Source organism: Suricata suricatta, chromosome 6, assembly GCF_006229205.1.
Source record: "Suricata suricatta isolate VVHF042 chromosome 6, meerkat_22Aug2017_6uvM2_HiC, whole genome shotgun sequence".
NCBI classification, from domain to species: domain Eukaryota; kingdom Metazoa; phylum Chordata; class Mammalia; order Carnivora; family Herpestidae; genus Suricata; species Suricata suricatta.
In genome coordinates, this window is record NC_043705.1 from 142,563,618 (window position 1) to 142,582,124 (window position 18,507).

General features: G+C 42.7%; 1 protein-coding gene across 1 annotated transcript in view; it reads right to left on the reverse strand.

The window, feature by feature from the left end:
• ADCY2 (adenylate cyclase 2) overlaps window positions 1–18,507 on the reverse strand; it is a 391,390-nt gene that overhangs the window by 185,790 nt on the left and 187,093 nt on the right. Inside the window, exon 4 of the mRNA XM_029941289.1 lies at window positions 16,096–16,245. Coding sequence (XP_029797149.1) covers window positions 16,096–16,245 — 150 coding nt within the window. The remainder of the gene's footprint in view (window positions 1–16,095; window positions 16,246–18,507) is intronic.

Genomic DNA, 18,507 nt, shown 5'->3' on the forward strand with positions numbered 1-18,507 from the left:
TCATTGTGAGAGGGACAAGAAAATACAACAGTTTTCTTAGATTATTTTTTACTTTTAAAATAAGAGAAACTGGAGGGGCGCCTGGGTGGGTCAGTCAGCTGAGTATCTGATTTCAGCTCAGGTCATGATCTCACAGTCTGTAGATTTGAGCCCAACATCGGGCTCTGTACTGACAGCTCCAAGCCTGGAGCTTTAGATTCTGTGTCTCCCTCTCTCTCTGTCTCTCTGCTCCTCCCCCCCTCAAAAATAAATAAACATTAAAATCCATAAAAAAGTAAGAGAAACTGGAATATTTATTAGCAAAAAAGAAATAGATAAGCATTATTGGGACCATTTAGATAAATAATAACTACAGGGCTAAAATGTTGGTGGATCTTCTAAAATGCTTACAAGATATGTTAGAGATAGAATCAAAGAATAGAGAATAGACTGGTTCCTTAAAAATTACACTCAAAAGGAAAAGGAAAGGGGCACCTGGGTGGCTCTGTCGGTTGAGCGTCCAGCTTCAGCTCAGGTCATAATCTCACTGTTCGTGGGTTTGAGCCCTGCGTCAGGCTCTATGCTGACAGTTAGCTCAGAGCCTGGAGCCTGCTTCAGATTCTGTGTCTTACTCTCTCTCTGACCCTCCCCTGCTCACACTGTCTCTCTCTCTCCACAATAAATAAAAACATTAAAAAAAGGAAAAGGAGATATAAAACAGAATGACGTTGCTATAAAAAATATTAGACAACAACACTAAATGTCAAGAAGCATAATGAGAGACACTAGGGATATGGTATCATGATATCACAAGAAATGCAAAGAGTCTCCAATTTTTCTCTCTAAAAACCAGTGAGTTCAGATTTAAACCCAAATTCAAATGGAGTCCTACATGGCAATGAGAAAGAATGAAATCTGGCCATTTGTAGGAAAGTGGATGGACCTCGAGGGTGTCATGCTAAGCGAAATAAGTCAGGCAGAGAAGGATAGATACCATATGTTTGCACCCATAGGTCTAACAGGAGAGACCTGGCAGGGGACCATGGGGAGAGGAAGGGGGAAAGGGAGTGGGGAAGAGTGAGGGACACAGATCAAGGGAGACTACTGAATACTGAAGACGAACCATGGACTGAAGGGGGAGGGGGAGGAAGTGAGGGGATGATGGTCATGGTGGGGGGCACGTGTGGGGAGAAGCACTGGGTGTTATATGGAAACTAATTTGACAATAAACTATTATAAAAAAAATAAATAACACCAAATTCAAAATGGCATGGCTTAAAACTGTTAAAGAAACCAGAGAAAGCTTTCTCAAATTATTTTTTGTTTATTTAATTATTTAAAAAAACCCAATACAATGGGCATCTCCTCTGAACACACGGCTGCCCAATAGAATGATGTCATGCAAGGCTTTGGAAGCTCTTGACACCAGCTTGTGTGAAAAATTAAAGGCAGAAAAAACATGGAGTGTAGCTTGCAGGTGATTACGCATATGGGTTCAGGATGAACACACCATTATGGTGGAGAGAAAATTTCCTGAGTGTCTGGATACAAGAAAAACATACATCCCAACAGTATCTCTGCAAACTGTTTATAATCACATAAAATTCTTGTGGAAAAGAAGGTAACTTCGTTATAAGAGCACAAGGCCTATAAACCTTTCAACATCAATTTATTAAAACTGTGTGGCAATTTTGCAGGGAAAACCCTAAAAGCTTTGCTGTTCGATTCAAGGGTATATTTTTGAAAACAGAGACATTCAAAGTTTCCAAATGGGAAGGCAAAGGAATATATTTAGGAACATGAAAGCAATATTCTCACAGTCTATGTAGGGAAATAAAATAGGCAAAAATAAAAATTTCTAACTGAAAAACATATAACAAGAGGGTAGTAGTGATCTTGAAAGAGGATGTAATTGAAAAATATATCAATTACAACCATGATGTTGGGGTACAGAGACAAGGTTCTGGAGAACATAGATTTGGCCTAAAACATGAATATATGATAAAGAAAACATCATAATGTAATAGAAAACAAAAACGTAACTCAACAGCAAGAAAAAAAAGCACTTTCACATCTCACATTATCATCATCTATGCTATTCTTTAATTTGAGGTGCAGGGTAATTTATATTTTTATTTGCATCTTTTCCAACTCCAAATTGAGTACAATCCATTATAGACAGTTTCAGAGAACTGAAAATTGTGGGGCAGAGGTAAAGGACAGTCTGGCTTCAGCATGCTACATAATCCTTTAGGCACACCCCTGACAGATGATGACCATCCCACCCAGCACCTGCCACCCAGTTCCCTGGGAGAAGGGGTGTGCAGGGAGCATCAGACCTAACGTCCTGCTTCGTAGGGCATATGTGACACTGGAGACATGCATGGTAGCATCGATTTTCAAAGTCCTCATTCCTCTACTCAAGGGGCATTCCTATGAGGAAAGGCTGAACAGGGAGCAAGCACAGAACTTTCTCGGAAGCAACAGAAAAGCAAACTTTCCAAATCCATTCTTAGCTGGAGCACTGCATTAGCTACGGGCTGAGAAACAAGGCAGCCCATCATTCTCTATTCCACCAGCAAGGAAAGACAGGAAGAGATGAAATGCCTGAGGCCGTCAGTCTCTAGAGAAAATACCCACAAAATACCCTAACGTTGGTTTCTCTATGTTTTTGCAAAATATGTTTGATTTTTGTCTTTCTAGGCTTCATGATCATATTCATTTCCCAGTGAAATAAAAGTGTGGTGTCACCAAAAGCAAAAGACAGTAGCTATAAATGCTGATTTCCATGGGAAATGACAGGAACATTTTTCATGAAAGCATATAAAAAGCAAACTTATTTAAAAGCAAATTTTAACTTTTTTTCCATTATTCATCAGTGACTTTGAGAGATCTGTCAATTCTCTCTCCTGTGGAATTTGTCACATTTCATATTCATTTCTATCGGCGGATGAAGCACATTGCTCTTTAATGAAAGGATTTCCCTATGTTTTTCAATAAAGCATTCAAAATCCCACTCAGAACTTCTCAGAAAGCTCGCTCATTTGCAAGTGTCACAGCTTCGCGGCCCGAGTTCTGAGCGCTCCTTGATCTTCCAGCCCTTTTTAAAACCATAATCTGTGGTGGACACTGTCTGTGCATCCTGACCCGCCCTGTAGAACACTCACTCCTAAATATTCCCCCCCAAGCAGTTCCCCCCCAACTTGATTATAAAATTCACCAGCAAAGGTCTGAAATAGTAATTATCTTAAGTGCTGTGCTCACTGATACCAAAATCTAACACTGTTCCAAAGATCCATTATCCCACAAACTGTCACCACATTGTATCCATGAGCAGAGTGTTTCATTAAAGGCTAGTTTAAATGCATGTTCTTCCGCAGATCTGGATCAAGTTAATAGACTAGGGTGATTTCAAGATTGTATTTTGTCTCTGACATAAAAATTTCATTGTTCATAACACACACACCTTCTGTCTCTACACACTCCCTCCCGGAAGGCTATATTGATCACTTTCGTGACAATGAGGCTAATGAAACCCAAGTTCATAAAAGTATTTCAGCCAAGACCACACTAGTGACTTTGGGGAGAGGAATGTCGGCCTGGGGGATCAGGGAACGGCACGTTTTTGCTGTTTGTCTTTGTGATGTTTCTGAAGACCTAATGTGAATGACAATGTGACCTAAGTGAGCCACATAATGGGAAGATGTGGCTGATACTATCTGGGTTCGTTCAAAGCAGTCATAGGACACGAAGTGCTCAGAGATGATCCTTGACCTGCAAAGAATTCAGGAGAGAGAGACAGAGACTCATGAAGGTGAATGAGCAGGATGTAAGAATACTCTGGAGTCCAGAGGAGAATCCTGTCAATCACAGGAGCCCGATGTGGAAGAGAACATGGTTTGGGGACCACTTATAAGAACAGTTAAACTAATTACTTCTGAGCACATGTATAATTAATAATTGCATTATGAAAGCTGAGAGAGGCGGGGAGAAGGAGAGAGAGAGAAAGAGAGAGAGAGAGAGAGAGAGAGAGAGAGGGGAAACACTGTACTGATGTTTTTATCAGTTGTGTTTAAGAGTGCATGTTCTGGCCCACTGCATGCAGGGAACTGTACTAGGTTCTAAGAATATAAAGAAAAATAATAAAATAAGAGACAGCTCTTGTCACCAAAGAATTCATAGTCTAGTTTCACGATGGCAGGAACGGTCCCCAAGGAGGCCTCTTAGAGGGTTAATGACAATGCCTGGGAAAGGCACAGAGTCACTGAGTCTGGCAATAAGCCCTCAGGCAGCTGCCCAGACACCTGCCTCACTTTGACCCCCCAGGGACGGGTCCACAGGCAAGGACACTGGGAGGAGGTCAGCCTAAGCCACCCACAAAGCTAGTCCCTGTGATAAGCTGTTTCAAGGGCGTCTTTTATGTTTTGTCCTCCAATCATTGGAGCCTATCTTGGAGAGCAGGGTCCGCATACTAACTAAGCTGTGTCCAAGGGATGGTCAAGGCCTTCAGGGCTGAGATGCTGGGCGTGGCCTGCCAAGCCTCAGACTCCAGAGGATTAGTCTGACCTTATTCCACAGCCAATGACTAGACACTCCTATTCTAATTCTACACAGCCTGTTTAGAAGACCCAAGTCTTAATGTCTTAGAGGATCTGGCACACATGCAGCCAGAAAGGTGCCTAAAACAGGACTGGGGGAAACAAGAAAGCAGCAAGAAAATTCCATTGAGGCCAAAGCATTATTCACTGGACTCTCATCCTCTGGACAACCGTCATGTGCAGAATTCAGTGAACAGCAGGTACAAGGTCTCAGTGTGTCTGCTGTGGCTTCCACAGTTTGGACACAAGGAGGTGATCGGATCTGCCTCCCACTGCTCCCTGTTCTGGTTTTTCAATTTTTAACTATTCCACTGGTTGCTGATGAGTTTTTGCTTCAATTGAAATGCCTCGCTTTGCTTTTTCATTGTTAAAAGGAAGATTACACTTTTAGGAAAACTACCGGACATTGGGATGTTGAAGTCCTGGATGGTGATCCCTTCAGGATTATGGTGATAATGACACATTCATCGATACGTGATTTTTTTTTTCTAAGAGGATGAACTCTTTTTCTTTTAATGTTTAATTTTATGCTTTCACTTTATGTTTATGTTTCTAAAACATAGTTAACCAATGTTGAGGCCTAAATTTTTGTCTTCATTGTCTTTCTTTTACCTACAGTTTTTCCAGCATTTTTGTTCCCTTTCATGGCTTCCATGTTGTTATTATTTGTCTCTTAAATAACTCTTTTTCATTGTTTCTATTTGAGTTAAGACCCACCTAGTAGCTATTACCAGAATAGGATTTCGTATACTCAATGGACTAGCACTGTGATTAGTTAGTAATTATAATGTAGGGACACAGTTGCCTTTCTGGGAAAAATCAATCATTCTGCCCTTCACTTCCTGGGAATCAATGATTCAGAATAAAGGAAAGAAATTGAGAAAACTATATAATATAATACAGTTGAAACAATTAAAATGTTTTGGCAGAGATGCCATATAAGATACATAATACAACACTGGCTTCCATCTTGGGTAAAGAAAACCTTGCCCAGGAGCGCCTGGGTGGCTCAGTAGGTTAAGTGTCCGACTTTGGCTTAGGTTATGATCTCATGATTCGTGGGTTTGGGCCCTGCATCAGGCTCTGAGCCTAGAGCCTGTCTTCAGATTCTGTGTCTCCCTCTCTCTCTGACCCTCCCCTGCTTGTGCTGTCTCTCTCTCTCAAAACTAAATAAAAAACATTTAAAAATTAAAAAAAAAGAAAAAACCTTGGTCAAACAAACTCCTTGGCTATTTCTGGCTCCTCCTTACAGCTGCATATGTCAAAATAGCTGTTGATAGTCAATGCATGCCCTTCCTCACGTTCTATCTTCTCCTTACCTGAGCTCAGTCATTTCCATCCCTCTGCCCAGGCCAATGGTGACCATGCTGCCAAGACTAGTGATCACTTCTTTGATACTCTCTTTCAGCACTTGGCTGAGTTGACTACTGTCCCCCTAAACTTTCTCCCCTTACTTCTCTTGAAACGCATTCTCTGGATTTTCTCCTATAAGGGTGATCATTTTCAATAATTTTGGCTGAGCCCTCTTCTTCTGTTCTTTCTCTAACATTGGTGTGTTTTGAGAATTGGCCCTGGGTCACGTTAACATCTTCTGATCATGTTCTCCCTAGCAAACCTCATTTAGTCTTTTTTCATATCGAATTTTTTGAGATACGGGGAGAAAGAGAGCATGAGTGGGGGAGGGTCAGAGAGAGAGGGAGACACAGAATCTGAAACAGGATCCAGGGTCTGAGCTATCAGCACAGAACCCAATGTGGGGCTCAAACCCATGAACCATGAAATCACGACCTGAGCCGAAGTCAGATGCTTAACCAACTGAGCCACCCAGGCACCCCTCATTTAGTCTTTTAAAGACTAATATAGGTTGGAGCATCTTGGTGGCTGAGTCGGGTGAGTGGTCTACTTCGGCTCAGATCATGATCTCACAGTCTATAGGTTTGAGCCCCACATTGGGCTCTAGGCTCACAGCTCAGAGCCTGGAGCCTGCTTCAGATTCTGCCCTTCACTTCCTGTGTCTCCCCTTTTCTCTGCCCCTCTTCTGATAACACTCTCAATAATAAATATTAAGCATTTTAAAATAAAATAAAGACCAACATATGTTGATGACTTTCAAATTTACATTTTCAGATCCATATCTCATGTAAAGCTTGGCAGCTCCTTTTGGACATATCATAGGCATCTCAAAATTAACTGTTCAAAACTCAACTCTTGATTTCAACTCCACCCCTACCTCCAATCCATATTGTTCCCAAAGACTTTAACATCTAATAAGTAGCACACCAGTCACTATCTGGCTGCTCAAGTTCAAAGCTTATGAATCTTCCTTGATTATTTTATCTTTCTCTCTCATCCACCACCTAACGCAACAGTAATTCCTACTTGTTTAATTTCAAAACATGTCCTGCATCTGTCCACTGTGACTGAAGCTACTCTTACCTCTAGTCTGAACCACTCCCAAAACTTGTCCCTCTGCTAGTGCTCTTTCCTCCTCTACCTCATTCTCCACCAGCAGTCAGAGAGATACTTTTAAGAATGTTACCAGTTCACCTCACTACCTCACTTAAACCTTTCAGTGCCTTCCCATTCAGTGTATAATAAAATCCCATGTCCTTGGCACACCTTGCAAGGCCAAGTGTGTAGTCTGTCTCCTGTCTCTGTCTCCAACTCTCTTCTCTTACCCACCTGTCCGCCTGATCTTTATGTTCCTCAAACAGGACAATCTGGTTCCTAACTCAAGACCTCTGCAGGCCTGGCCCCACTGTTTAGAGAATTTTCATCAAATTATAAGAGGGCTGAATCCTTCTCCAATACCATTTCAGTTCAAACGTCAACTCTCCAGAGAAACCTCCCTGATGCCCGCCCCAAGGTGCCACTCTACCTTCTCCATTACACTTCGCCATGTTAACTTGTACCTTGTAATCATATTTATGCATTTAGTAAGTTTTTTGTCTCCTTTCATTGGAGTTTAAGGACAAAGATAAAAGGAGCTGTAAGCCTCAGGTATTACTCTATTCCCTGGGGCTAATCCTTTGGCACATAACATATAATCACAGATAAAATTGTGAAGTAGATGTTTCAACAGATAGGAGAACCAGTGTCTTCCACAGTCTTCATAATCCTATACTCAATGGAAGTATATATGTAAAAGCTATTATTTTAATGTAACAGTTAATGCACAGCCTTATGTGCATATCATTACCCAAATGCTCCTCTGATTCCATTCCTGATCACATCATGTAGTCATATATACCTTCACATTTATGAAAACATATGGCTCTGAGAGGAATTTTCACATTTGGCAGCTTACATATATTAAATGGCTCCTAATATATAAGCAGATTAAAGAATTCTTCCAGAAAAGCCCTAGAACAAAATTTCCTAAAACTCTGAGGACACTGAGACAAACTAAAAAAAAAAAAAAAAAAATCCAAAGAAAAACACCTTTAGAAAATGCAAATGCCACTAACAAAATCCAAAAACTCATAAGTCCTAATTGTTGATTTGGTATGAACTTCTGTGGGTGCCTCAGTACAATAAGCACAGCACCAAGGCCAATGAGGTGTTTTGATCTATGACTGTGCTAATGGTGACAAATTATTAAACACACAGGTTCAGTAACTTTAACATTTTAAATCAGCTCCATGCTGATGGACATAAAGTGCCTTTTCCATCTATTAACAGTTAAGTGGCCGTCTGTGGTTTCATCTGCAGGAAGAAAAAAATAATTGAAGACCTAACACTTTGCCTTTGATTTTGGAGTAAATGTACATTTTCTCCTGTATAGGACAAACCCCAGAAGAATGGATAATGCAACCAGAAGGACTGATTCTGGAATTCCTTTCTATTGGGTTTATTTTACTCACATCAAGTGGTGTAGAACTTTCTTGAGTCTTTCGACTAGATTATTCTTTGCCTATTATACAATCTTGTCAGCATCAAAATATTGCATCCCAGGGTATAAAAAGTAGGCGGTCTCCATGAAACACTAAAAATTCCCAGAGGCCCAAAATATCAAAACCAGATGCTCTCCTTAGGTTGCAACTTCTGTTTTCCGTGCTTCTTTTATATTATTAGCAAAGATTGGCTTGTGATAATCTGGAGCACCTGTTTCCCAGGTGTTTCTCCAATACGACAGGTCAGAAGCTTACTTTGCATAGATATTAGATGGGAGAGTTGCTCAGGTTTCTTACATAGAGGAAACTTCTGGAGAGTTACTTTACTGTTCAGCTTTTCTACCCTCATGATATAAATAGACACTTGCATGTATTTAATTCATTAAAAGTATCTCTGCTTAATTCATTGTTGTAACTCTATTTTAGGTTTTTCTTCCCCTAAAGGGAAGAATGTCTAACTTGTTAAAGAATGAACAAACAGGGGGCACCTGGGTGGTTCAGTTGGTTAAGCATCCGACTTCAGCTCAAGACATGATCTCATGGTTCATGAGTTTAAGCCTTGCATTGGGCTCTGTTCTGAGAGCTCAGAGCCTGGGGCCTGCTTCGGATTCTGTATCTCCCTCTCTCAGCCCCTCCCCTGCTCACACTCTGTCTCTCTCCCTCAAAATAAATAAACACTGCAAAAAAAGAATGAACAAATAGTCATTAGTGCTATTTTTGGGAGCTCCTGTTACTAATCTCCTGCAGTGGTAGTCTTCATCAGGCACGGGCATTTGAAGTGATTCCTATGAATCCCTCCTCCTTAGTCTTGCATCTGTAATTGTTGATTTCTCCTTAAATGAGCCAGAGTACACATTCATAACACAGCCTTCATAGAATCTTAGAAAATATGTACTGATTTCAACCATTTTAACTAAAGGACTTATCAGAAAATATTTCAGGCTTAACGATTTGAGGGCCATTTGATATTTTTCCCCCTGAAATTGATTTCCATTTCTCATTTAAAGGAACCTGGTAAAAGGATCATGGTGGAATGCAGCATCCTGGAATATCTTGCCCTGGGATTTCTCAATAAGGCATAAGAGCTGAGCTTCAAGAGAATTTAAATCATCGATATGATACAATATGGTGCAAACCAGGAAAGCAACTCTTGCACTTCAATGTGATGATTCAAATGGCAAACGCTGTGAAGAAAGCCCTTTCAGGAAACCATAACTCTTCATTTTTTTCAACTTTCAAGCAAAAGTGTAGTCTTCTACATGATTCAATCTGTCACTAATGAGTGCTGAGAAGAAGATGGTGATAAACATTTGTATGAGCTATGTCCTCTCCAGTGAGCGAGAGACAGCAAGGAGAAAATTATGTAATCTATCACTTAATAAAATGGAAGACAGTGGTGACCAGGAACAATATAAGCTATGACTTCATCACGGAAGGGATACCGAACAAAAGCTATACAAGGGATTATTTAATAAAAGAGAAAAAAAGTAAACACATCAAAAACATATTCCCCCGGGGGGAGGAAAGTGTCATTAATAATCTTTGATGATGCAAAAGCCAGAGTGGGGCCTGCGTATCCCAACCAAATTGTCCAGAGTGCGATGCTGTGATTTTCTCATGTTCTGCTGTCTCTGTTGGATACACCGCCCTACCCAAAGGTCTTGGGTAACATTTATATTAGAATGTACTGCTTTAATTCTTCAGGAATGGCAGTGACAAAGTCTCACGGGCTAGAACTCTTGTTGGGCTTTTTATGTCCAGTTTGGTTTCCTCAAGAAGCATATATGTTTGATGTGGCTCAACTTGGACTCTGCCAAAAGCTCCTATGAAGATGAAGGAAACTGGAGGAAACAGTAAGCCCTGTAATCTGAGCAGCCAAAACAGCCTCATACCATGCATTCCACGGGTGAAAAGCAAACTTCTGAACTTGGCAAGATGACGCTGATAGAAAGAGTGTCTGGGGAAATTATCCACCATTTATCCCATCAGACAAAGCACAACATTTCTCTGTTCAATTTGTTGGCCTCGAGGAAGAATGAAGGGGACGGTAATTCTGGGGATGTCAGGGCCACATCAATCCTCCCTCCTGCCACCTCGCACTCAATGACTCAGTCAGGGTAGCAGCTGATTCCTGTCATTTAATATAAGTGCATCTGCATTATCAGAGTTCAGCAGCAAGACCACCTATTGACGGCTTTCCTAACAGGACAGCATTTTGGAGCCTGGGAAAGCTGTTTGTTAAATTGGGCAAGGGATCAAATACAACCTCCATTAGAGAATTTAAGAGAGCAGTTAAGAAATATGACCAGCTTCACACTAAGATAACATAAACTTGGGGTGCCTGGGTAGCTTAGTCAGTAGAGCATCCAACTCTTGATTTCAGATCAGGTCATGATCTCACAGTTGGTGAGCCCTGCGCTGTGTGCCACACTGATGGTGCGGAGCCTGCTTGGGATTCTCTCTTCCTCTTTCTGCCACTCTGCCATTCATCCTCTCTCCCTCTGTCTCTCAAAACAAACAAAAAAAAATAAACAATCACTTCAGGAGGTCTGCCTCCAAAGTGCACCCTCTCTCTTCTCAGCACTTGTGCCGCAGTAGGGAAAGAAAGCCATGGACAAATTTTACATGGCGGCTCTTTGGGTGAATGACCTTCCATGTCACTTTCTGACACCCTCATGGATGACACATTGCTTAGCCTGGCAATGCATTACCTAATGATCAAATCAGACACACATTTGGTATTATCTTATGCTTTCTTACTGAACTAGTAATGATAAATGGCATAGTTAATTTAAAAGAAAGCCCTTCCTGCCTAAGAACATCTCTAGCTAACCTATGCTCAGAGATCATTCCAACAAACCTGCACAGAATCAACAAGACAGAAAAAGTCACACTGACTAGCAGAGAGATCTTGGGTAAGTACTTTGGACAGTTCCTTTATCTGGTTGAAATTAAAAAAAGGACTTAGGCCAGAGAGTTGATACAGAAATAACAAAGAAGATGTTAGGCTGGATAATGGCCCTGAAAGAGGTCCCCATCCTAATCCTCAGAATCTGATCATGTCACCTGACACGGAAAATCATAAACTTGGCAGATGTGATTAAATTAAGCATCCTACCTTGGACTGTCCGTGTGAGAAGGAGGCAGTAGCATTAGAGGCAGATAGAGACAAGAAAGTACGCGGAGAATCAGAGGGGAGAGAGTCCAAGAGGAGAGGGGGAGAGGGAGAAGGAGGTGGAGGTGGAGATACTGGAAGGTTCTATGCTACTGAAGTTGAAAATGGAGAGAGAGGCTAGGAGTCATGGAATTTGCTTAGGCTCTATACACTTGAAAGCAAGGAAATGGATTCTCCCTTCAAGCCTCTCGGAAGAGCCAGCCCTGACAATAATTTGACCTTAGCTCATGAGACTGATTTTGGACTTCTAACCTCCATAACTGCATGATAATAAATTTCTTCTATTTTAAGCCATGATATTAATGGTAATTTGTTATAGCAGAGCTAGGAAATATATATGGTACATGTAAAAATACTAAATAGATAAGCAGGTACTTTATGAGGACTCAAAAAAATTAGTTCTTTCTTTTCTCCCTTCCCTCACAAAAAGGGGCAAATCCAGCAGCCCAAATCTAAAACAGCTTCAAGGGGCACCTGGGAGGCGCAGTTCGATAAGCATCTGACTTCAGCTCAGGTCATGATCTCACAGTTCATGGGTTTGAGCCCCATGTCAGGCTCTGTGCTGACAGCTCAGAGCCTGGAGCCTGCTTCCGATTCTGTGTCTCCCTCCCTCTCTCTCTCTCTGCCCCTCTCCCGCTAGAACTCTGTCTCTCTTTCTCAAAAATAAACATTAAGAGAAATTTTATAACAGCCTCAACACTTTTCCTGGCATCCTAAATGGCTTATGCAATATATTCAGCAGTGCCCTGAGAGGACCTGCTATCATATTAGGATAAAGATGGGTACGTTCATTATTCAACAACGAACACAAAAGGACCAGTTACTCATTCCACCAAAGTTTGCAGAGAAGAAAAACAAGTTTGCCCCCAAGGAGAGCCAGAAAGCCTGCTGCTTCACTGAACCCCCACTTGGGGTGCAGATCCGGGTTCAACAGGGGTCCATACCTTGCTTGACTAGTATTTTCGACTGGAACGCATAATTCTGTCATATTCAATATAGCATTGTTGCAGATGAAGGGAGACCCTGTAAAAACACTTTGAATTACACTATTTTAAAACAAAGATAACCTATAAATTGAAGGCGGTTTATTTTCTTTCCATAAAAAAAGCAAATCCAGTTTTTACTACTGCAGAGGGAAAATTTATTTCCACTGCCTATGCGGTTGGAGAGAAATTCGTTTTGCTCTGAATTCAGCTCCCATCAATTCCTGAGAGTCTATTACATACTCCAGGGAAAAACGCCCTCTGTTTTCTCAGGTTTGATAAAGAACCTTCTATTGCACTGACACCGTGCTCAAGAAATGGCTGAGGCTTTTCCTGCAGGAGGTGAGACTTAAGGAAAAAGTCAAAAGGTCCAAAGGTGGCCTTGGTACTAATGCAACGCATTACATTTCCAACTAAGTGAAAAAAACCATACTTTTCAGTGTTTATACATGAGAGCACTTTTAGGGCAAGAATATAACTCTGAGAAAAATCTCTGCTAACATTTTTCATTCTCTCCTCTCCCCCAATCTCATGGCACAAATAGTCACTTTTATTCAAACATGGTTTTTAGTCTCTAAAAATTCACCTCATTTGCATCTAGGAAAAATATCACAACATTTGAAGAAAAGAAAGTAAAGAGCTGAGCAATGCTGAAAAGGTTTCAGAATTCCTAGACACCTCCCAACAGTGTGAGCTATCACCGCCCCCAGCAGGTTGCATGAGTGAGGCTTGCTGGGCCCCCCTGCCCTGGCCTTCCTCTCCAAGGACCCAGGTCAGCCATGGGCTATACTGTGAAACAGGCCGGGTAACTATCCAAGATGGCGTCTGCTCAGCCTCTGGGAGCGTCAACTCCCTCTGAGGCAGCTGCCAAGACAGAATCTTACAAGGGATGACATTTATTTTATCCTACTAGGTGCTGGACCTTTTGCTCTGCAAAAGTTGTCCACCCTTGTCCTTGCACGAAGCACTCTGAACAACACCACCGTTTGCCACAGTGACTGTGGATGAGGCAAATGTTGATGGTAAAGGGCGGGCAGGACGGGACACGTGGCACCCTCGGGCTGTAATCCGGTCTGTGGCTACACCAGGACTGGCTCTGGGACTCCTCCTCTATATGAAGGACATGCAGATGGCTATTGGCTAATGTTTTTTGTATTTCCTCATATTTAGCAGATCATGTCTTACTGATTTTATTAACTAAAAGAAGAATTCTTCTCCCACTTAATTGCATGCCAGAACTGAAAAAAGTATAAGCATTCATTCTAATTCTAGAAACATATCTTCCAAAGCCCTAACAAGAAAAGTACTACATTCTGGGCACCAGACCCTGGAAGCTGACTCCCAACATCAATAGCAAAACACATTTGTGGTACTAAATTATATTTTATTAAACATCTTTAGCACAAGATCCCTATAAAAAAAACTAGTAAATTCCCTTATAATACCTCTCATGATAGTCCCATAAAGCCCCTCGCACACAGGATGCCATAACTCTAATTCCTGAGCTACCTAAGGTCAAAGTGTGGCCCTCAGACTACTTGGAGGACATGGACCACCATGATAGGAGTGGCACCTGGTTCTGGGGGCTCAGGGACTCTTCAGAGATGTATGTAGTGCAGATGAGGTCAGTAGCCTGACTTATTGCTTGTGTCAAAGCTGGTACTATAAATATTAGGTTATATAATCTGTCTACTTGGAATTTCAGTTCCCTCAGCCTTCATGCGATTTTGAAGTAGATTCTGGAGGTGATGGAAAAGAAAGTTAAATATGTCTGTCAGAACCAAACTGATAGAGTCACTACTGTTTGGGAAAGGAAGTCATCTATCCTAAAATGTTTGAAATCTACAGAGAAAACAATCATGATCACTATGTGCTGCTTATTGAAACTGTGGAATTTTCTAGAGCCCAGATTTAAAATATTACTGAACACAGGTATATGAAAATATACTGGATAACAGCTACAAATTAACAATGGTCTTACCTCTTAATGTTGAATCCAGAGTTCTATATACATAGATATCAAAGAATTAAACATTCATTATTGAAAACTTTGCTATACGTGTTGTAACAAAATACTTTTTAAAAATTAACTATGGGATTTTCTAGTAATACAAGTGAGAATACAATGTTCATGGCCATATCCCAGTGCCTAGAATCATGCCAGACACAAATTAGGTGCTCAGTCAATCTTTGTTGAATGGATGAAGTGAACTGAACCCACTGTTTACAAAAAGGAATTTAATCACCATTCATCAGTCTATACTCAAAAGTCTAGCGTCAAAACCTAAAGAATGCTTTTGAGGGGAGCGGGTGGCAGAGGCCGGGTGAGAGAGAGAATCTTAAGCAGGTTCCACACTCAGCACGGAGCCCAACGCACGGCCCAATCCCATGACTCTGGGATCATGACCTGAGCTGAAATCAAGAGTCAGATGCTCAACCGACAGAGCCACCAGGGGCCCCTAAAAGATGCGTTTTTGCTGCTACCACAATGACACATTTTGGTGAAATTTCATAGAATGGACTAACTCAGTACAATTTAACACATAATAATGAAGCATCTTTTACGTGTCAAATCCTGACTGCTACCAGCACCGCACGGTGATGAATGCTCTCAGCCAGGTAGGTGGGTACTCAGAGAGTCCCGCTACTCATCACCTGTAGACATGGGGCCTGGAGTCCCTGGTGACAGATGCACAAACCCGAGATAAACAAAGCCAGTCACATGACATCCTACCATCCCCTGAAGTCAGGCATGTTAAACACAGGGCCCCTTGTGTATTTATGGTCTCCCCTCCAAGGCACATCTGTTCCGCCTGCTCTCCATCCTCAACGACACATGGCTTCACTGGTCACACCATCTACTCATCTTCCTCTTTCATTTTCCCAATGCTTTGTCGTAACCTATGCATTTTTCTGATGTGGGTTCCTATCCATCCCCTACGAGGTTCACCACGGGACAGCCCCCGTCACAACAACGAGTTCCTTGCCGGACCCTCCACGTCAACTCCCATCGCCTGCGTCAGGAACGACTTGGGAGTATTTCATCACATGTGGATGGCATGTAGGCGGCGTAGGAAGCACCACGACAGTGCAGAGGAGACCCAGCAAGAGCACACACTACCAGAGCCCTGTGTTTTCACCAGAAGTGAGGGTCTCAATAGTGTTATTAATGACGATGATGATGATGACATTACTGGAGTTTCCTAGCCCCGTGTTGATGGCCACTGGTGCAATGCTCACACATGGGTGATCCTGGGGTCGCTGGGCCTGGGTTGCAATGTCATCCCTCCTCTATGGTTTATATCCCCACCAAGCGCCCAGGCCAAGGCTGAGCGTGGGCAGTCGGCTGCTCCAGATTCTTTCTGATGCCCATGATGAAGGAACGGCAGGCTCGGTGTTAACAGCAACAACAGCCTTCTAATCATGCCTCAGACAATGCGGAAGTAAGACAGAAAAATGCCTTTTACCTGCTGACGCTTTTCAAATTCCAGCTTGATCCGGGACTTGATGCAATTGCACGTGTCCTGGTAGGTTTGCTGCAGAGCAAGCTCCATGAGGTGCTTATGATACGCCCCCGCCAGGTTCCCACAGATGAAAATGATCACGTTGGCCAGGATCTAAGAAGACAGAAAGAGTCTCTCAGTAGGAGAAGTGTTCCTAAGTCACGAACACAATGGTAACAAAATGCACGTTAGCAACAGCAAGAGAGGACGCTGTGGGAAGTCAATTTTATTTGTTTCCAAACTAACATTTTTATTTGCTTAAAGGAAACAGCCATTACCTTCAGGGATTCTAGTCCCTTCTTGGATGCTTGCCCTTGGTTGGATGACTCTGCAGTCCCTCCCTTGTCTTTAAGCTCAGCCACGTGATTTCAGTAGGCGTGACTGAGTGTCAGGGGGAGCGCAGGCTTAGATGGCCTGCAATGTGTTAAGTGGGTCTCTTGTGCTTCATCAGAAAGAACATACCTTGGCTAACCCATGGGTTCCAGAAATATGAAAGACTCCTGGAACAGAGACAACCAGACAGCCCACAGTATACTGTTGGGCGCCACTGAGATTCTGTGGTTGTTACACGGCATTACTTCAGTACTAGGTGACTGATCCATGTTGCTCTCCCATCAAACCCGTACTCACTCAGCCTGGATAAGTGATATTCCCTATGATCTTCTCTTGAGATAGGAATATGGCAGAATCTCAAACCATAGAACTCTACTCTTTGGATGATAAAAATTCATGTCCACCAAAATTGGGAGGGTAGGAAGCGAAAAAGAAAAATTAAAAAGAACATGTGACAGCCCTTCCCAGCAAGCACAACTCGCTGTCCATATGGCCTTGTCCCCACCCCACGACCCCCTGAATTCTCAAAATTGTTCCCAAATTTGTTTGGCCAAGACCTCTATCTTGTTCCAAAGGACTGAATTCATTCTAAATGCAGTGATTTACTTTTCTATTGCACATTCAACCTGTGGAAACAGGATTTCAAATGCTTAGCAGACATTCAGTTCTATGACTACAAAACACATCAGTTATATTCATACTGTTCGACACTTACTTTAATAATCTTTTGTATATGCATAATTCTAGTGGTCACCCTCATGTATAATGATTTGGCCTATATTTCACCTTTCCCTTAGGTCGATTCATAAAACACACTGAGTCAGAAGCCATGATTATTTTTAGGTTCTTAATACATATTGTGAAATTGCTCTGAGGGAATGTTCTACTTATATTCTCTTTTTAAGTTTATTTGAGAGAGAGAGAGACAGGCAGACAGACAGAATCCCAAGCAGGCTCTGCACTGTCAGCACAGAGCCAAGTGCGTAGCTCGAGCCCATGAACTGTTGAGATCATGGCCTGAGCTGAAATCAAGAGTCAGCTGCTCAACCGACTGAGCCACTGGGGCGCGTCCCCACTTATATTCTCACCAAGTGTGGGACGTGGTCTTTCCGGCGTGTGCACTCTTTATCAAGTATACGTGAACACAGAGCAAATAGTAGTGGCACATAAAACGGATTAGTACGGATTTTGCTCTTACGTGTGTAGGGCAAGACCTGCAAGTCTAACAGAGGATGGGTGGCCACACCTGGATCAGGTGCTGACCCCCCTCCACCTGGCCTAATGTCTCCCCAAATAGAGTGCTAGGCCTTAACCACAAAGGCAGGGTAGAAACTTCCAAAAGCCCTGTTTTCTTCTCCGAGAGCTTGTTGCTCCTTCTGATCATCTAACTGGGGAGGCGGGAGAGGGATCGGGACACAATGGGCTAACTCTAAGCTCCTCCCAGGGGGCCTTCCCTCATCCCCTCTCTTTTCAGCCAGCGGAGCCCGTGGGCCTGTGAGCCCCAGTGCTGGGTCTAGGAGGAGGCTGGGTAATTCAGGAGGGCGGTGCCAAGACCATGTGGCCTGGATCCAAGCCACACTGCTGAACAGCGGTAACCCATGGCAAAGGTGATATCCCGCTCGCTGTGCACCTGACATCTTCCTCACTCTGCAGATTCTGAACATGGGTGCGAGACGGGACTCAGCAAGCCCTGGGAAACTCATTCTGGGGACAGAGGGGACAGCCGGATAGAGCTAGAAATGGGAAGAACGATTTGATGAGCTTCTCTCTGTGAATAACCAGAAGCCTGGCAGAAGCAGGGGAAGGGTAGCCCAGACCAGAGGGCCCTTCCAGTGTCCACACGACCGAGTGTCTCACGACCCCGGAGGCGGAGAGCTCCTGTAGCTCACCCATGCGGCCCCAGAAATGTCCCATTATGCATCTGCATGTCCTCTTCCTCCAGCAGTAGGGACAATTCAAGTACTAACTTCGGGTATGGCTGTGTGTGTGATATGTGCACGTGTGGTATGTTTGTCATGTGTGTGCACGCAGGATGTGTGTACC